We start from the raw sequence: 19,808 nt of genomic DNA on the forward strand, positions 1-19,808 counted from the left end.
ATCTCTAACAATCTTACCAAATGTACGTTTATCCTTAGCCAGCAGTTTTAAATACGATTCAACGTCGCCCGCTCTGTCCCCAGGAATGCATTTAACTATGGTCGCTGGAGTTTCTAACTTCACATTTCGCTAAATAGAGCTGCCAATAAGCAGAGTTTTTTTCTCAGCGGGTGTGTCGCTGATTGGGGAAAATGTGTTTGAAACGTGAAGCGGTTGCTGGTGAACCACGGGCCGTTGTTTCAGGCTATGTTTCCTTCAGACTGCCACCCAGCCGCCCTGGCTTCCCAGCTGCTCGGGAGCTGGCGGGGAACAGCTAACAGGAGCGAAAGTAGGACGGCTAGCTGAAGCTGGTCCAGACCAAGTACTGCGGACTGACTAGCTAGCGCTGCTACGGGGTGGTTATCTATGGTGCGGAGCCGAGCCTCTACTTCCCTCAGCCTCGCATCCAATGCTACAAAAATACTACATTTATTACACATACCATTATCGCTAAAGGAGGCAGAGGAGTGACTAAACATCTCACACACCGTGCAAGAGAGAGGAGAGAGAGAAGCCATTGCTAACAGCTAAGCTAGCGGACCAGCGATAGAGTGATTATATTCTAGTGTTAAATACCAAGGGGCCCGTGCACAACAGATGTTCAACTAAAGCAATATACGTGTGCAAGAATTCAGAGATTGAACACAGAGCACGACAAAGTTAATGTAGATTGATAAGCTAGGATAACTGCAAACACTCGTAGCACCACAGTGCAGAAGCAGCAAACAGGAAGTGACACAATACGTAACCAGCACGTCTGCACGTCTCCCAGCAGAGTCTAACCCCGCCCGCTCTGTGACATCATCCCAGACACACGATTGAACCTTTGATGACACTCACCATCATGGTGGAGGTCTGACGCCATCTGTAAGAGCCAATCAGAGAGCAGTGTCAATGAGCAGGTAGGACAGATCCTATATAAACCCACGGTCAAGTGTCTGGATCAGAAAGAAGAAGTTCTCAAAATGCGGCTCCAACAGACTATTGGAGGTTGGATTCAATAAGAACTGCTTTTCACTTACAATCACTTACAGCAGAAAGACGCAGACCTCACCTGTGGGTCCGGTGTGTGCAGTGGATCTCACCTGTCAGTCCAATGAGTCTGAGGGTAGGAGGGGCGACAGTCAGATCACAGTGATGCTGGTCCTAGGTGGTCCACGTCAGGACATCAGGTCTGTGGTTTCTGCTGAGGTGTAAAACTACAAAAGATAAATAAAGACTTTGTTTCCTGACTCACCTGATTCGGTGCAGCTTCCGCAGTAATGCGGTCAATGTACTGGTCCGTCGTGGTGAAGAAGGAGCGGAGTTTTTGCTCTCATGCTCTCAATTTACCGGTCGATGTACGTTCCTATTCTCACCTATGGACATGAGCTACAAGTGGCCGAAATGAGTTTCCTCCGCAGGGTGGCTGGGCGCTCCCTTAGAGATAGGGTGAGGCGCTCGGTAATCCGGGAGGAGCTTGGAGTACAGCCGCTGCTCCTCCACATCGAGAGGGGCCAGTTGTGTGGCTCGGGCATCTATTCAGGATGCCCCCTGGATGCTTCCCTAGGGAGGTGTTCCGGGCATGTCTCACCGGGAGGAGGCCCCGGGGAAGACCTAGGACACGCTGGAGGGACTATGTCTCTCGGCTGGCCTGGGAACGCCTCGGGGTTCCCCCGGAAGAGCTGGAAGAAGTGTCCGGGGAGAGGGAAGTCTGGGCGTCCCTGCTTAGACTGCTGCCCCCGAGACCCGGCCCAGAATATGCGGATGATGATGATGATGATGATGTGTCCTCCTTTCACCCAGCCCGGCCATCGGCAGGAGGGTCCCCCATCTGAGCCAGGTTCTGCTCAAGGTTTCTTCCTGTTAAAAGGGAGTTTTCCTTGCCACTGTCGCCTTAAGTGCTTGCTCTGGGGTCAGGCTCTGGGTCTCTGTAAAGCGCTTTGAGACAATTTTGATTGTGGAAGGCGCTATATAAATAAAATTGAATTGAATTGAATTGAATTAAAACTACAAAAGATAAATAAAGACTTTGTTCCCTGACTCACCTGCTTCATTCACTGTTAACTCTTCATCACTAACACACAGTCAGCGCTGTGTTAGTTAGTCCAGCAACAGGAAATTCATTTGCAACAACTGAGTAATTAACTATTTAAGCCATGTTTCAGATGTTCTGAGGTTTTATCCAGTTAGATGTGACACTTCACTGTTTGTCACATGACAGGAAATGAAAATCTTCACCGTTTGAACTGCTGTTAACACATTTCATACTGGGATCGATCAAGAAAATGAGCGTCACACCATCAATAATGAAATGAATCCTTAACTGCAGTGATATTTTTGATCAGTTATGTTGATTAAAGGGTCAGTTGGTCTAAAAGACATTTCTTCTTCCAAACAACCTAATGATGATGTGGTGTCAGGTTTTGTGCAATGTGTTTAGAATCCATCTATGCCTCACCCTTCTATGCTTCACCCATATCCATCTGTGTTCTGCTTATTCTAGACCTGATTCTCTGTCTTTCCACCACTCTGTCTCACACACACACACACTTCTACTATGTCTCCCACACACATCTCCACTATGTCTCTCATGTCTGATCATGTGTAAAGGCCACGTGCTGTACTTTTTAGGTATAGGATGGGAAGGGCTAAATTTTAGATATGAGTAGAATCATCCCAAAAATAACAGAAAAGAAGGAAAAGAAAGAAAAGAAAGAGCTGTTTATTCTTTAAGTAAGGTATTAATTCAGATGCAGCCTTCTGTGCACGCATACTTTGACAGGGACACTGGAGACAGACACGTATTAAGCCTACAGTGTAAATTATATGCACCTCAAAGGTCAGGTTAAAAGAAAATCGGTTCACATCAGGAGGGAAAAAAGAAGAGGAACCCCACCAGAGACCTCCACTTTAGCATTATGGACAGAGAACAGTGTATTTATGGTAATGACTTATTTTATCACCAGAAGCTTCTGCTCCGGGGTCAGCTGTTCAGATTTCTTCCACATAGCTGAAAAACAAGGGGCGAAGTCATTGGTAACTCCGTTTGAGACATACACACTAATACATGTCAAAAAGAAAGAACAGCTTTCGTCTTGTAGGACAGACCACAGTGTCTGACAGAAAACACAATACCTTCTCCTCTCCCACCACACCATCGTCGTTTCCTCCACTGTGATGGTTGATTTGCTCCAGAGCCTCCAACAGGTTGGCTGGTCTCCTCTGACTCTTCTGCACCTCACACTCATACTGAAGAAAGATCCTGGGCATCCCAGTGGCTCCAGTGTGTTCATCTGATCACAAAGACCAAACAAGAGCTTAAAAACACATTAAGGATTAACTTCTCCTCTGTGAACTGTTTCAGGATTTGAAGGAGTCATATATTCATACTCACTGAGCCTCCTCCTCTTCAGGCTGGGAAGGTGGGCATCCAGCACCTTGGCCTTCTGGGTGTGGGAGCTTTGGGAGTGTGAGCAGGAAGTGAAGCCAGAGGGCTGAATATCTGGCAAACACACTGCCCCACAGCTCTCTGTAGCAGTCTTCTTCTCTACCACAGGCCTCTGTTACATCCAAACACACACAGTCAGTACTGTTCAGGCAATTAATGGTCACAGCTCTGGATCAGACCTCTCAGCAGTAAACACAGTTGTACAGGTGTAGAGGAAGGAAATAAACACGCTGCTGAAAAAGCCTGAGGAGGCCACTCCACCTCTAAACTGGTCTGACTCATAGAAAATCCCACCTCTGAACTGCACTGGAGCTCTGCCTCACTTGCTGAATGTGCCTCCAGTTTCTGTCCCACACTGAGCTGAGTGCAGAGCGAGCTCCTGTCCCAGGAAACAAGGAGCTGAGAACACAGACTGTGGCTCCAAATTCATTTAGTAAATCTGACCCCCGATATACAATGAAGCACTGTTTTTCCATATTTGTTATGATTGCTATTGTTACACTTCTCTGAAAGACAGACACCTCCTGTGAGAGACATCTATCATTCATTTAAGAGACATTTATTCTGCTATACAACACTACAAGAAAAATATGAAATACATGTGACTCCAGTTGGTTTGGTCATCCTGGAGGACACTGTCCTGAGACTTGTACTGTAACTAGCCCTCAAGGACTTGAGACCTGAGTTGGACCAACTGGGACAAGTATTAGTGTGCAGAGAGATTAGACAGTTGATGGGTGTACTATATAAATTCCCCAACTATTAATCCTTTTTGTGAACTGTGTGCGTGCTGGGACCCACCATTTTATTTGCAACCCTGAAGAACTGAGAGACATCACGGACCACATTTCCAAAGCCATCATAAGGCCGCACATAAGGCCTAACCCACAATGGAAGCTGAGCCCGGGCATCAGAGGACTTAAACCTGTGGGAGAAGTCACACGTTATTTTATTTTAATCACCTTCATCATTGTTGAACAGATCAGTTCTTTCTGAATGATGTTAGTAAAGCTAAAAGTTTGTTTAATTACTCCACAGATTTTACACTTTAAGTTCAGGTTACTTGTCACAAGACTAGAATTATTAGTTCACTTTAGTTAAAAGTTTAAAGTTAAAACTTATTTCATGCATTTTCCTGATTGCTGGTTGCTAGATAGAAAAATATAATAACAGCAAATAGTCCTACTTTAATTTTAGGGGCTTTTAATGATTAATGCATCTTTTAATAACACAGTAGCAACATTAACAGAGTTTTTGTTGCCTATGACAACTTTCTTTTTCTGGCACGACTTGTTTTTCAAGACATTTTGTGCAACTTTATTATTATTATTACTTTATTATTCCAGCACTGACAATTTGGACTGCAGGGTAGACATGAGAATGAAAGCCATGCTAGGATGGCAGTGCATTTTCATATTCTTACCCTAACCTCTCTCTTCAAACTCTCTGAACTATACAAATAAATGGCTCCTTACAGCCTGATGAAAGCCACCTGTTAATGAGGAGATGCTTTCTCATGAGATTTCATTGTTTGCATAATTAATGTCTGTAAAACTGCTCGTTTTGAGAGCCTGGTTCATTCAAAAAAACATTAGCAAAGAGTAAAAAGAAAGAGCAAAAGATATTAAGTTCACTGTGATGAGAAAAGCTGGAAATTATTATTCCCACAGTGGAAGAAAATGAGCGAACGTTTGACATTCGCTCAGCGAAGACATTGTGTCTTTTGGATATAAAAGATAGGTGCCAAGGTAAAAAGAATATATTCTGAAGCATTTCTCCAGACTCCATGAAACCATAACAACCTCACCTTCCCTCGACACACAGCAAAGAAGGATCCCCCTTTGGATGCTGGATCGTTGACTTTGTTGTAGAATCCGTTCATGACCTGAAAAAGACTGTCTTTAGGGTTTGGACCTCTGTCTGGTGTGCACATTTAAACACTGGATCCAAGAGCCATTTCAATCATTTATTTTTGAAGGATGGATGGGTGAAGGGATGAATGGATGAATGGGTAAATGGATGATTTTCTGTATAAAGGAATACACAATTAAAATACTGCCATACATGTGACAACCAGCTAAGTGAACAAAGGAAATAATCTGCTTACATTTTTATGCATCCACCGAAGGCCTAAAAGGAGTAATACTCTGTTAAAGAATCTCACATCCAGAGAGTTTAGTTAGTGTGTGGGTGTGGGTGGAAAAGCTCACCACACTAATCGGGCCACAGGCCTGACATACTGTTTTCCATTAATGGTAACTACTGCAGTCCGTACTCTTCCATCTTTACCTGGCATCACCCGAGTTATTTTAGCAACAGGCCACAAACCCCTCGGTAACTGAGGGTCTATGCACAAGACAACTGCACCTTCTTCCATTTTGCAGGTGTCTCTTTGCCATTTATGACGAACTTGGAGACTGGGGAGGTAATCTCTGATGAAACGAGACCAAAACAGGTCTATTAATATCTGACTATGTCTCCATCGTCTTCTGCCAATGATCTCAGTGTTTGCATACACTGCCTGAGGGAGGGAGGCATCTCTTCTTCCCATGAGGAGGAGATTTGGTGTTACAGGGTCAGGATCTGCTACATCTGCAGACACATATCCAATGGGCTTGGAGTTTAGAATACCTTCTATTTCAGTCAGAACAGTGACAAGGACTTCTTCTGTAACAGTCTGATTGCTCAATACAACTCTTAGTGCTGATTTAATTGATCTCACTTCTCTTTCCCACATACCACCAAAATGAGGGGCATTTGGTGGATTGAATCGGAAATGTATCTGTTGTTTCTCCAGCTGTTCCCACCTTTTCCATGCTTGGCTCAGCTCACTGTCCTTTATAGGTGTATCCCATTCTTTGTGGTTGATCCAAAACTGTTGAAGTAGGACCTTTGCTCTTGTAGTGAAGGGCACAATATATCCCAGTGGATCATATTGTGAGGCTAGGATTTTATATATGTTTCTCAAGGTGAGATTGGAATACTTGACAGATCTATGTTTGAAGCCTAAGGAATCTGATGAATAATGCCAAATTAGCCCTAGAGCACCCTCTCTTGGATCTGAGTGGTCTTTATTTAGCCATAGCTCAGTGCTGTCTGACCGTGCTTCTGGTGGCAGGTCTTCCACCACAGACTGAAAGTTACTTGCCCACTGTCGGATCTCAAATCCTCCTGACATTAATAAGGAACGCAACTTCAAAAGGAGCTGTTTAGCTTCTTCTGGATGTGGGAATGACCGGAGGCAGTTATCAACATAAAATGACTGGGTTACCGTCTCCACAACATCTTCATTCTGTTCCTTGTGATCTTGGACGTGCCTCTGCACTGCATATGTGGCACAACACGGACTGCTGGTTGTTCCAAATGGAAGAACTTGCCATTCATACACATCTGGTAGGGTTTTACGTTCCATGTGGCGCCACAAGAACCTGAGGAGAGGCCTATCCTGAGGTAACAATCTCACCTGATGGAACATAGATTTGATGTCACCACTAATAGCCACTCTATGCTGGCGGAATCTCAGGAGTACACCAATCAGGGATGGACCTAGAGTAGGACCGGGGAGAAGCTGATTGTTCAGTACTTGGCCTTGATAGGAAAAAGAACAGTTAAAGACAATCCGATGTTTGCTATTGTGCTCTACAAGGTGATGGGGTATGTACCATGATTCAGAGGATTGAGAGACTTGGTCAGTGCTGAGTTTGGTGATGTACCCTGTTTGAATTAACTTATCTACTTCCTTATTGTAGATTTCGACCAGCTCTGGTTTCTTCTGTAGCTGCCGTTCAGCACTGCGAAGGAGAGGCATCACAGACTCTTTAGGAGCTTGGAGCTTTGGAGCATTTTTGGCTCGTAACAAGGGGGTTGCATAGTGTTCAATTCCATCCACATTGATCCTTATGGTTTTTGTTTCCAGCAGTTCCATAGCCTCTCTATCCTGTTTTGATCTAGTGATCAATTTCTCATTTCTGTAGGGGAGGATGTCAGCCTGCCACAGCTTCTCCACATCACGTTTTAGCTCTGCATAAGGGCTCATTATTGAGATAAATAAACACTGGGGTGAGTTTTGCAGTCCAGGTAAATTTGTAGGTCCCTGGAGAGCCCAGCCAAGCTTAGTGTTTACTGCAACAGGGGCTTTCTTCAGTCCAAATGGGAGGCGCACGGGTTCAATGGGGGTTATAAGGTGAGGGTTATCAGTTCCAATGAGGATCTGAGGCTGCACATTGGAAAAGGTCTCCAAGGGTACATCATGGAGGTGACTATAGCGTTGCTTAAGTGCCTTAACAGGATAAGTCTGTTCCACTAATGATAGTCTATTGGATGTAAATGCTCCTTGAATTGTAAATGTTAGGTTAGGATTGGATGCTGCAGCTATTTTTACACTGACTGACCTGCCATACATTGTGTCTGTCTCTTGTCTTACTGTCCGCAGGTCTAGTTTCTCAGCCGCCCCGTCAAGACCAAGGTACTCGGCTGCTGAAGGCAGTACAATAGTGCGTTCTGAGCCATCATCAAGGATTGCATATGTGTCAAGGATTCTATTCTTATTACTTAACCTTACCTTCACTACCTTCAGCAAGATTTTAGGAGATTTGTTTTGAGGATTCATATACAGCACTTTGGAGGCAGTGGCTTGTTTATTTACTTCATGGAGGATTCCCAAGTGCTTCCCGTTGCATTTAGGACAGGGTTTTCTTAGGTTGCAGCGTGCTGCCAAATGAGATTGTCCACATCTCCAGCATCTTCCTTGCTCTTTAATCCATTTTGTTACCTCTTCTGTACTGAGTTCCTTTAGTTCTTTGCAGTATGTCATGGAATGATCAGGGGACTGACAGTAGGAACATTTGAATTTGGGTGAGGACCTGTCTGAAGTTATTTTCCCATGAACAGCTTTTGAATTGGCACCATGGAGCACAGTAGCTGACAAAGGAGGAAACTTCGATTTCTGACTATACTCTCTACGGGGGGCTTGAGAAGAACTTATTTGAAGAGTGGATACCTGGGCTGCGACGGCTTGGCACTCTGATTCTTCTTGGAGCCATAGGGAGAAATGTACCAGATTATAGTGTTCATTAGGGTGAACTGTGCGAGCATATCTTGCATAGTTAGCCACAAACTCACTTGGTAACTTACTCAGCAACCGATGTACATGTGATGCGCAAGCAAGTTCTGCTCCCCCTTCTGGGCCAAGAGACTGTAACATGCCGACCATAGATCTCACTCTAACTGCAAACCTTTGAAAACTCTCTGCATTTCCAGCAGGAACTCTGGGAAGGTTCAGGATGGACTGTATTTCTTTTAGAGCATGGTGGTGTGGCTGACCATACTGCTGCTCTAAAGCTGCCAGAGCCATGGTATAGGGTCGTGGGTCATGAGCATATGAGAGAGCAATATGGCGGGCTGAACTCAGGTGCAGATGGTCTAATAGAATATGGTACTTGTAGAGTTCTGGTTCATCTGGAGGTAAGAGGTTGTTAAGTGCCATCTTCAACATTGCAAATTCATGGGGGTCTTCCTGCGTGAAGTTGGGGAATGAGGGTACTTCAATGCGTGAAGAATATCTGGGTCGGTCATTAAGCAAAGCTGGGGCTGGGGGAAGAGTAAGCTGGTGCTGATGCATGGGAACAAGCTGAGAAGGAGGAGCAGGGGCAGGCTGGGATAATTGTGATTGAGGGGGATATGCAGACTGGGATGAGTAAACATGAGGTTGCATGTGGGCAGTATGAGTGAAATGCCTGTACTCTGCCTGTAATGGGATTGGCGTATGCTGTACAGAGACCGGGGGGGCTTGAGTATAATGCACAAGGGGTAAGGATGGTTGGCTCTGGAGTGCACAGGTTGGAGGCAGTGTAGTTGGGTACACATGGGACCGTGGCACTTGAATTTGCTGCTGTTGGGCTACAGAGACCTGGGTAGAATATGGCACGCTGTGTAATACTTGGGAAGAGGCTGGAAAACTGGGGGGAGCATGTGTCTGGGCTGCCTGCCTGGAATATTTGCTGCCTGAGGTCCACTGGCCGGTAATTGTGTAAGCTGAGGGCATCACACTGGTGGATAAAGGAAGTTCAGGTAATGTAAGTGGAAGTTCTTGTGCAACCGATCTGTGGTATGGACCCTCAGTCTCCTTTATTTCAGGTTGGGTTATATTGTCGCCTGTGGTAGTTAATTGTGTGGTGACAGGCTGTAGTGGTCTCTCATGTCTCCCCTGACATTGCAGTGTCTGAACAGACTGGGAAATTCTCTCATGCCTGGGTTTCTGTACAGACTCTGATAATGCAGGCTCTGATTGTGACTTATATGTATATGGATCATGGGTTTCTGGATTAGAAGTCTTGTCCTGTTGTACACATGCTCCTTCACAGGATTCATCACCACTTTGCTCTTCAAATTCATCTCCTCCTGAAACACTCTGCTCATAGTGGTCAAGTCTGTGTCTGAGTTCTGCTACAATACCTTTCAGCTGTGCCAGTTCTTGCTTTAAAAGGACGGCTTCTGGAGGTGAAGGACAGGCTGCTCCATCCTGTGCAAGGGCCTGGCTGTAAAGCTGGGTTTGGTAGTCTCTGAGGTAACCAGGTGGTCTCCTCTCTCGTCGTGGCCTTCCATGTGCTTCTTCATCTGATCCGGCTCTAGGATCCATACCCAGTCTAGAGGTCGACTCCGGCTCGAAGGACCATGAAAAAGACTGTCTTTAGGGTTTGGACCTCTGTCTGGTGTGCACATTTAAACACTGGATCCAAGAGCCATTTCAATCATTTATTTTTGAAGGATGGATGGGTGAAGGGATGAATGGACGAATGGATGAATGGGTAAATGGATGATCTTCTGTATAAAGGAATACACAATTAAAATACTGCCATACATGTGACAACCAGCTAAGTGAACAAAGGAAATAATCTGCTTACATTTTTATGCATCCACCGAAGGCCTAAAAGGAGTAAATCTCTGTCACAGAATCTATTTAAACAAAGAAATTAATATACAACAAATGTTACTCAACAGAATTGGGTATAAATAAACTCAAATATAAGCAGAGGCAAACAAAACAGCAGATAACATAGAGTGTCTTACTGGTGTGGCAGCATGGCTGAGAACAAAGTGGGATCTGTGGAGAACACACAGCCTTTTATTACCTCCTTAGCTCCTCCCCTGTTCAGGTGAGCTTTTCCACCCACACCCACACACTAACTAAACTCTCTGGATATGAGATTCTTTAACATGACCTAAGAACAGACAAAGAGATCAGATATTGTTACCAACTCACACCATGTCCAGCTCATGAAATACTGTGAGACCTGTAAAGGTCTGGAAACCTGGACGTTGTCTAAAGAGTGGTTTCATAGCCATGCACACAGATATTTAATTAAACCACACTCACCTCAGTGAAGGTGCCCTTTCCTTTAGGTTCAACAAACATGGGCTTTATGCTGTCAATGCAATCTGCACGTCCATTAGCCTAATGAGAGAGAACACACACACTGTGGCCGATATTTCAACATTCAATTCAGAAATCATTTGGAACATCTCTAATACATAAATCAACAAAAATACAACACGATAAAAGCAATATATTTTCCTGAGAGCCACATTTCCACTTACTCTCCAGAATTCCAGGGTTTTTTCCATTAAAGGGAAGGAGGGAAAAAACACTAAGAGACCATGAGGAACCACATGGCTCAGGTTGGCTGAGGAGAGAACACAATAAGAAAGGTTCAAGGATCAAGGAACTTTTATTGTCATGCCAGTACATTTACATGTTATGGCACGAAATTAGTACTCAGGTCCCAGTTTAAGCCATCAAGAGCAAGATGTAAAGAGCCAAAATATAAATATAAACATAAGGGCAATAAAAATATAGACAACAGAGCAAAATATAAACATATAAACAATTAAATAAAATAAAATAAGGAAGCCGAGATTAGCATGTGCATAAACATGCATGTGCAAGTAGGAGGTAGTACTAGTGCAAAGAGGTAGTCCATATATTGCACCTATATGAACATGTTACCCTATGATGGCCAAGTATTGCACATAGTGGATGGTGTTGTAGTTCAAGTCAGTCAGTGTGTGGTGAGGAGGGGAGGGAGGGGAGGGTATCTACAGGGCAGGGCTAGAGTTCAGCAGTCTTACAGCTTCAGGGAAGAAGCTGTTCCTGAGCCTAGTGGTCCTGCACCGGATGCTCCTCAGCCGCCTGCCTGAGGGGAGGGGTTGCAAAAGTCTGTGTGCGGGATGGGTGGAGTTGTTCATGATGCGGAGGGCCCTCCCTCTGCATCATGCTGTGTAGTGGTCTGAGGTGGTGGGCAGGCTGTTCCCCACAGTCCTCTGTGCAGCCTTTACCACCCTCTGCAGAGCCTTCCTCTCAGCAGCAGAGCAGCTGCCATGCCACACAGTGATGCAGGTGCAGAGGACGCTCTCCAGCATCGCTAGCTTTCAGCAGAGCTAGGAGAAAGATATTCACATGAGGATGACGACAGAAATAATGAAGAATAAAAATATTTCCATACAGTACACATAGTATAATGTTTGACCTTACCAACAGTTTTGCCTAAAGATGCCATGTTTTCAGGAACAAACCTGTCACAGAAGGAAAGATCAGCAGCTTTAAATGAATCATCATTGTCATTGTAAAAGTTAAACTGTTTTAATATGAAAAAGTTGAAACATTACACTTCTCCAAAGGCCGAGTCCCATCAGGACATTACATGAGATGTAATAAAATAAAGCCAACACATCAGATACAGTTGGTTTATGGGAACATGGACATTTCTGTGTGAAAGACAGCTGGACTTCAGAAAGCTCAGCAAAAGATGAGCTGAATGGTGCCATGATGACTTTTCACAGCAGGACATTAAACTCCATCACAAGACAGATTCCAAAACAATGTGTACATCTGTCCAATCAATGGGCATGATTAAAAGTGTAGAAGCCTTTCTGAAGAAGAGAATACTGTAGAACAGGATCCTGAAGAATAGAATACTGTTGAATAGAACAGAATAATGTAGACTAGAACGTAGAATAGGGAAAACTGTCAAATGTTCAGCTTCTGTGCCATAAGTTAGTACAAGATGAAGAGTGTGATTAAAACGGTGAGTTGGTTTGTTAACATTTTGCAAGAAGCTGAGTCTAAATACTGAATAGAATGCAGTCTTAAGTCATTGTGGGTATCTACATGAATATTAAAGTCACCCACTATAATTGCTTTATCCGTACTAAGCACTAAATCAGATAAAAATTCAGTGAATGCAGAAAAAAACTCTGAGTAAGCAGCAGGTGGACGATACACCACAGCAAATAGGACTGGTTTTTCTGTCTTCCAGTTTGGATGTGAGAGGCTGAGGATAAGGCTTTCAAATGTGCTAGGCTAACTAGGCTTGGGTCTGGGATTAATTAATAAACTTGAGTGGTAGATTTCTGCCACTCCTCCTCCTCGGCCTGTGCCTCGAGGAATGTGATAATTAATATGACTAGCAGGGGTTGACTCAGTTAGACTGACATATTCTTCCTCCTGCAGCCAGGTCTCAGTAAGACAGAATAAATCAATCTGCTGATCCATTATCAAATGATTTACTAACAGAGATTTAGACAAAAGAGATCTAATGTTTAATAGCCCACATCTAATTGTGGTGTTTTTATTTTTTTTTTAGGTTTTTATGAATAACACCTCTTGCCTTTTCCAGTTGTCTATGAAGGCCACGTCGTTTGCTGGACACCACCTAGACAGCCAGTGACGGAATGATGACATGCGGCTAAACATGTCATTACTGGTCAAATCGGGCAGGAGTCCAGAGAAAACTACGAAGTCCGACACTGTTTTGGCAAAGTTACACACCGATTCCACATTAATTTTAGTGACCTCCGATTGGCGTAATCGAGTGTAATTACCGCCGACGTGAATAACAATCTTACCAAATGTACGTTTATCCTTAGCCAGCAGTTTTAAATACGATTCAACGTCGCCCGCTCTGTCCCCAGGAATGCATTTAACTATGGTCGCTGGAGTTTCTAACTTCACATTTGGCTAAATAGAGCTGCCAATAAGCAGAGTTTTTTCTCAGCGGGTGTGTCGCTGATTGGGGAAAATGTGTTTGAAACGTGAAGCGGTTGCTGGTGAACCACGGGCAGTTGTTTCAGGCTATGTTTCCTTCAGACTGCCACCCAGCCGCCCTGGCTTCCCAGCTGCTCGGGAGCTGGCGGGGAACAGCTAACAGGAGCTAAAGTAGGACGGCTAGCTGAAGCTGGTCCAGACCAAGTACTGGGGACTGACTAGCTAGCGCTGCTACGGGGTGGTTATCTATGGTGCGGAGCCGAGCCTCTACTTCCCTCAGCCTCGCATCCAATGCTACAAAAATACTACATTTATTACACATACCATTATCGCTAAAGGAGGCAGAGGAGTGACTAAACATCTCACACACCGTGCAAGAGAGAGGAGAGAGAGAAGCCATTGCTAACAGCTAAGCTAGCGGACCAGAGATAGAGTGATTATATTCTAGTGTAAAATCCCAAGGGGCCCGTGCACAACAGATGTTCAACTAAAGCAATATACGTGTGCAAGAATTCAGAGATTGAACACAGAGCACGGCAAAGTTAATGTAGATTGATAAGCTAGGATAACTGGAAACACTCGTAGCACCACAGTGCAGAAGCAGCAAACAGGAAGTGACACAATACGTTACCACTACGTCAACACGTCTCCCAGCAGAGTCTAACCCCGCCCGCTCTGTGACATCATCCCAGACACACGATTGAACCTTTGATGACACTCACCATCATGGTGGAGGTCTGACGCCATCTGTAAGAGCCAATCAGAGAGCAGTGTCAATGAGCAGGAAGGACAGATCCTATATAAACCCACGGTCAAGTGTCTGGATCAGAAAGAAGAACTTCTCAAAATGCGGCTCCAACAGACTATTGGAGGTTGGATTCAATAAGAACTGCTTTTCACTTACAATCACTTACAGCAGAAAGACGCAGACCTCACCTGTGGGTCCGGTGTGTGCAGTGGATCTCACCTGTCAGTCCAATGAGTCTGAGGGTAGGAGGGGCGACAGTCAGATCACAGTGATGCTGGTCCTAGGTGGTCCACGTCAGGACATCAGGTCTGTGGTTTCTGCTGAGGTGTAAAACTACAAAAGATAAATAAAGACTTTGTTTCCTGACTCACCTGCTTCGGTGCAGCTTCCGCAGTAATGCGGTCAATGTACTGGTCCGTCGTGGTGAAAAAGGAGCGGAGTTTTTTCTCTCATGCTCTCAATTTACCGGTCGATGTACGTTCCTATTCTCACCTATGGACATGAGCTACAAGCGGCCGAAATGAGTTTCCTCCGCAGGGTGGCTGGGCGCTCCCTTAGAGATAGGGTGAGGCGCTCGGTAATCCGGGAGGAGCTTGGAGTACAGCCGCTGCTCCTCCACATCGAGAGGGGCCAGTTGTGTGGCTCGGGCATCTATTCAGGATGCCCCCTGGATGCTTCCCTAGGGAGGTGTTCCGGGCATGTCTCACCGGGAGGAGGCCCCGGGGAAGACCTAGGACACGCTGGAGGGACTATGTCTCTCGGCTGGCCTGGGAACGCCTCGGGGTTCCCCCGGAAGAGCTGGAAGAAGTGTCCGGGGAGAGGGAAGTCTGGGCGTCCCTGCTTAGACTGCTGCCCCCGAGACCCGGCCCCGAATAAGCGGATGATGATGATGATGATGATGTGTCCTCCTTTCACCCAGCCCGGCCATCGGCAGGAGGGTCCCCCATCTGAGCCAGGTTCTGCTCAAGGTTTCTTCCTGTTAAAAGGGAGTTTTCCTTGCCACTGTCGCCTTAAGTGCTTGCTCTGGGGTCAGGCTCTGGGTCTCTGTAAAGCGCTTTGAGACAATTTTGATTGTGGAAGGCGCTATATAAATAAAATTGAATTGAATTGAATTGAATTAAAACTACAAAAGATAAATAAAGACTTTGTTCCCTGACTCACCTGCTTCATTCACTGTTAACTCTTCATCACTGAGACACAGTCAGCGCTGTGTTAGTTAGTCCAGCAACAGGAAATTCATTTGCAACAACTGAGTAATTAACTATTTAAGCCATGTTTCAGATGTTCTGAGGTTTTATCCAGTTAGATGTGACCCTTCACTGTTTGTCACATGACAGGAAATGAAAATCTTCACCGTTTGAACTGCTGTTAACACATTTCATACTGGGATCGATCAAGAAAATGAGCGTCACACTATCAATAATGAAATGAATCCTTAACTGCAGTGATATTTTTGATCAGTTATGTTGATTAAAGGTTCAGTTGGTCTAAAAGACATTTCTTCTTCCAAACAACCTAATGATGATGTGGTGTCAGGTTTTGTGCAATGTGTTAAGAATCCATCTATGCCTCACCCCTCCTCACCCTTCTATGCTTCACCCATCTGTGTGTACTTCAATGTACTACAATGAGGGAAATTCCATTGGTCGTTGCCCTTGCAGCACTTGTTGCTGCCTTGTGTGCCTCTCTGCCTGCTATTGCTGCATCGCAAGGAGTAATCACTCATGCTTTGTGTGCATGTGTTGGGTGCTTTAAAGGCACTGGTATTCTTCAATGTGTGCATATCCATCTGTGTTCTGCTTATTCTAGACCTGATTCTCTGTCTTTCCCCCGCTCTGTCTCACACACACACACACACACTTCTACTATGTCTCCCACACACATCTCCACTATGTCTCCCACACACACACCTCTACTCTGTCTCCCATGCACACATCCCCGCTCTGTCTCCCACACTGATCTCCATTGGAGTACAGTCTATCTTGCACCCGTGGCTGTCTTGGGCACCACTCTGTCTGTTACTGCTGTACTTCAAACTTGTAAATCTCCCTCCTGTCTGCTACTCTGTCCTGCTCCGAACACAGCTCTACCACAGCTCGACCACAGCTCCACCACTGATCCACATACACTACATACATAACACTGTCATGGGGAGGTGTGAGGAGGACGTTGTCAGTGTATGTAATACTGTCAGTGTATGTAACACTAGAAGAGAAAGTTTTTTTTAAAGAAAATGAGTCAACAACACTCCATATACCATGGAAAACCAAGTGTGGCTGATATGAGGTAAGGAGAAGGCAGCCGTCGAGCTCAGGCCTGCAACAAACAAGGGAGGGAAGATGGGATGAACACAAGGTTTGGTGCAGGTGGACAGCACACCAGCCAGGCGAGGGGAGATGGAAAGGAGCGGGCCCAGTTCCACCCAGACCTGTCCTTGAACCTGATCATGTGCAAAGGCCACGTGCTGTACTTTTTAGGTATAAGATGGGAAGGAAATTTTAGATATGAGTAGAATCATCCCAAAAATAACGTAGGAAAGAAAGAAAAGAAAGAGCTGTTTATTCTTTAAGTAATTAATTATTAATTCAGATGCAGCCTTCTGTGCACACATACTTTGACAGGGACACTGGAGACAGACACGTATTAAGCCTACAGTGTAAATTATATGCACCTCAAAGGTCAGGTTAAAAGAAAATCGGTTCACATCAGGAGGGAAAAAAGAAGAGGAACCCCACCAGAGACCTCCACTTTAGCATTATGGACAGAGAACAGTGTTTTACACAGTAACATTTATGGTAATGACTTATTTTATCACCAGAAGCTTCTGCTCCGGGGTCAGCTGTTCAGATTTCTTCCACATAGCTGAAAAACAAGGGACGAAGTCATTGGTAACTCCGTTTGAGACATACACACTAATACATGTCAAAAAGAAAGAACAGCTTTCGTCTTGTAGGACAGACCACAGTGTCTCACAGAAAACACAATACCTTCACATCTCCCACCACACCATCGTCGTTTCCTCCACTGTGATGGTCGATTTGCTCCAGAGCCTCCAACAGGTTGGCTGGTCTCCTCTGACTCTTCTGCACCTCACACTCATACTGAAGAAAGATCCTGGGCATCCCAGTGGCTCCAGTGTGTTCATCTGATCACAAAGACCAAACAAGAGCTTAAAAACACATTAAGGATTAACTTCTCCTCTGTGAACTGTTTCAGGATTTGAAGGAGTCATATATTCATACTCACTGAGCCTCCTCCTCTTCAGGCTGGGAAGGTGGGCATCCAGCACCTTGGCCTTCTGGGTGTGGGAGCTTTGGGAGTGTGAGCAGGAAGTGAAGCCAGAGGGCTGAATATCTGGCAAACACACTGCCCCACAGCTCTCTGTAGCAGTCTTCTTCTCTACCACAGGCCTCTGTTACATCCAAACACACACAGTCAGTACTGTACAGGCAATTAATGGTCACAGCTCTGGATCAGACCTCTCAGCAGTAAAACACAGTTGTACAGGTGTAGAGGAAGGAAATAAACACACTGCTGAAAAAGCCTGAGGAGGCCACTCCACCTCTAAACTGGTCTGACTCATAGAAAATCCCACCTCTGAACTGCACTGGAGCTCTGCCTCACTTGCTGAATGTGCCTCCAGTTTCTGTCCCACACTGAGCTGAGTGCAGAGCGAGCTCCTGTCCCAGGAAATAAGGAGCTGAGAACACAGACTGTGGCTCCAAATTCATTTAGTAAATCTGACCCCCGATATACAATGAAGCACTGTTTTTCCATATTTGTTATGATTGCTATTGTTACACTTCTCTGAAAGACAGACACCTCCTGTGAGAGACATCTATCATTCATTTAAGAGACATTTATTCTGCTATACAACACTACAAGAAAAATATGAAATACATGTGACTCCAGTTGGTTTGGTCATCCTGGAGGACACTGTCCTGAGACTTGTACTGTAACTAGCCCTCAAGGACTTGAGACCTGAGTTGGACCAACTGGGACAAGTATTAGTGTGCAGAGAGATTAGACAGTTGATGGGTGTACTATATAAATACCCAACTGTTAATCCTTTTTGTGAACTGTGTGCGTGCTGGGACCCACCATTTTATTTGCAACCCTGAAGAACTGAGAGACATCACGGACCACATTTCCAAAGCCATCATAAGGCCGCACATAAGGCCTAACCCACAATGGAAGCTGAGCCCGGGCATCAGAGGACTTAAACCTGTGGGAGAAGTCACACGTTATTTTATTTTAATCACCTTCATCATTGTTGAACAGATCAGTTCTTTCTGAATGATGTTAGTAAAGCTAAAAGTTTGTTTAATTACTCCACAGATTTTACACTTTAAGTTCAGGTTACTTGTCACAAGACTAGAATTATTAGTTCACTTTAGTTAAAAGTTTAAAGTTAAAACTTATTTCATGCATTTTCCTGATTGCTGGTTGCTAGATAGAAAAATATAATAACAGCATCCACAAACAGTCCTACTATAGTTTTAGGGGCTTTTAATGACGAATACATCTTTTAATAACACAGTAGCAACATTAACAGAGTTTTTGTTGCCTATGACAACTTTCTTTTTCTGGCACGACTTGTTTTTCAAGACTTTTGTGCAACTTCATTATTATTATTACTTTATTATTCCAGCACTGACAATTTGGACTGCAGGGTAGACATGAGAATAAAAGCCATGCTAGGATGGCAGTGCATTTTCATATTCTTACCCTAACCTCTCTCTTCAAACTCTCTTAACTATACAAATAAATGGCTCCTTACAGCCTGATGAAAGCCACCTGTTAATGAGGAGATGCTTTCTCATGAGATTTCATTGTTTGCATAATTAATGTCTGTAAAACTGCTCGTTTTGAGAGCCTGGTTCATTCAAAAAAACATTAGCAAAGAGTAAAAACAAAGAGCAGAGCGTGTGCAAGAATTCAGAGATTGACCACAGAGCACGGCAAAGTTAATGTAGGATAACTGCAAACACTCCACCACAGTACCACAGTGCAGAAGCCGCAAACAGGAAGTGACACAATACGTTACCACTACGTCAGCACGTCTCCCAGCAGAGTCTAACCCTGCCCGCTCTGTGACATAATCCCAGACACACGATTGAACCTTTGATGACACTCACCATCATGGTGGAGGTCTGACGCCATCTGTAATAGCCAATCAGAGAGCAGTGTCAATGAGCAGGTAGGACAGGCAAACTGATCCTATATAAACCCACCCACTGTCAAGTGTCTGGATCAGAATGAGGAAGTTCTCAACATGTGGCCCCCAACAAACTGTTGGAGACTGAATTCAGTAAGACCTTATTTTCATCACTTCCAGCAGAAAGACAGGTAAACGCAGACCTCACCTGTGGGTCCGGTGTGTGCAGTGGATCTCACCTGTCAGTCCAATGAGTGAGTCTGAGGGTAGGAGGGGCGACAGTCAGATCACACTGATGCTGATCCTAGGTGGTCCACGTCAGGACATCAGGTCTGTGGTTTCTGCTGAGGTGTAAAACTACAAAAGGTAAATAAAGACTTTGTTCCCTGAC

The 19,808-nt window shown here is 44.7% G+C and overlaps 3 protein-coding genes across 3 annotated transcripts; all 3 read right to left on the bottom strand.

Moving 5' to 3' along the window:
• Positions 1 to 840: 840 nt before the first annotated feature.
• LOC121200004 (regulator of telomere elongation helicase 1-like) lies at positions 841 to 5,315 on the bottom strand. The gene is made up of 6 exons (XM_041065031.1): positions 5,277 to 5,315; positions 4,271 to 4,394; positions 3,416 to 3,581; positions 3,157 to 3,314; positions 1,094 to 1,185; positions 841 to 904 (listed from the first exon to the last, which is right to left on the bottom strand). Exons 2-6 carry the CDS (start codon positions 4,271 to 4,273, stop codon positions 841 to 843), a joined length of 483 nt encoding a protein of 160 aa, XP_040920965.1. The 5' UTR covers positions 4,274 to 4,394; positions 5,277 to 5,315.
• Positions 5,316 to 7,045: 1,730 nt separating this feature from the next.
• Positions 7,046 to 10,407, bottom strand: LOC121200005. Its single transcript, XM_041065032.1, has 5 exons — positions 10,372 to 10,407; positions 8,792 to 10,291; positions 7,893 to 7,969; positions 7,206 to 7,685; positions 7,046 to 7,057 (listed from the first exon to the last, which is right to left on the bottom strand). Exons 2-5 carry the CDS (start codon positions 10,104 to 10,106, stop codon positions 7,046 to 7,048), a joined length of 1,884 nt encoding a protein of 627 aa, XP_040920966.1. The 5' UTR covers positions 10,107 to 10,291; positions 10,372 to 10,407.
• Positions 10,408 to 16,982: 6,575 nt separating this feature from the next.
• LOC121199956 (regulator of telomere elongation helicase 1-like) lies at positions 16,983 to 18,539 on the bottom strand. The gene is made up of 4 exons (XM_041064979.1): positions 18,361 to 18,539; positions 17,506 to 17,671; positions 17,247 to 17,404; positions 16,983 to 17,121 (listed from the first exon to the last, which is right to left on the bottom strand). The coding sequence occupies exons 1-4, from the start codon at positions 18,361 to 18,363 to the stop codon at positions 17,095 to 17,097; spliced, it is 354 nt and encodes a 117-aa protein (XP_040920913.1). The 5' UTR covers positions 18,364 to 18,539; the 3' UTR covers positions 16,983 to 17,094.
• Positions 18,540 to 19,808: the final 1,269 nt, after the last annotated feature.

This window comes from Toxotes jaculatrix, chromosome 19 (assembly GCF_017976425.1).
Source record: "Toxotes jaculatrix isolate fToxJac2 chromosome 19, fToxJac2.pri, whole genome shotgun sequence".
Classification (NCBI taxonomy): Eukaryota; Metazoa; Chordata; class Actinopteri; family Toxotidae; genus Toxotes; species Toxotes jaculatrix.

Bases quoted from the DNA above. Each gene is read 5' to 3' on its own strand.
- LOC121200004 (XM_041065031.1), bottom strand. The intron at 3,315-3,415 runs GTGAGTATGAAT...CTTTGTGATCAG, and splicing joins CCTGAAGAGGAGGAGGCTCA to ATGAACACACTGGAGCCACT. The intron at 905-1,093 runs GTGAGGTCTGCG...TGGCTCTTACAG, and splicing joins TGCACACACCGGACCCACAG to ATGGCGTCAGACCTCCACCA.
- LOC121200005 (XM_041065032.1), bottom strand. From the start codon at position 10,106: ATGGATCCTAGAGCCGGATCAGATGAAGAAGCACATGGAAGGCCACGA. The intron at 7,970-8,791 runs GTCAGCCACACC...ATGATGGCTCAG, and splicing joins AGCTTTAGAGCAGCAGTATG to AACGCACTATTGTACTGCCT. The intron at 7,686-7,892 runs GTAAGACAAGAG...TCCAATGTGCAG, and splicing joins AGAAACTAGACCTGCGGACA to CCTCAGATCCTCATTGGAAC.
- LOC121199956 (XM_041064979.1), bottom strand. The intron at 17,405-17,505 runs GTGAGTATGAAT...CTTTGTGATCAG, and splicing joins CCTGAAGAGGAGGAGGCTCA to ATGAACACACTGGAGCCACT. The intron at 17,122-17,246 runs GTATTGTGTTTT...CTTGTTTTTCAG, and splicing joins GTGTGGTGGGAGATGTGAAG to CTATGTGGAAGAAATCTGAA.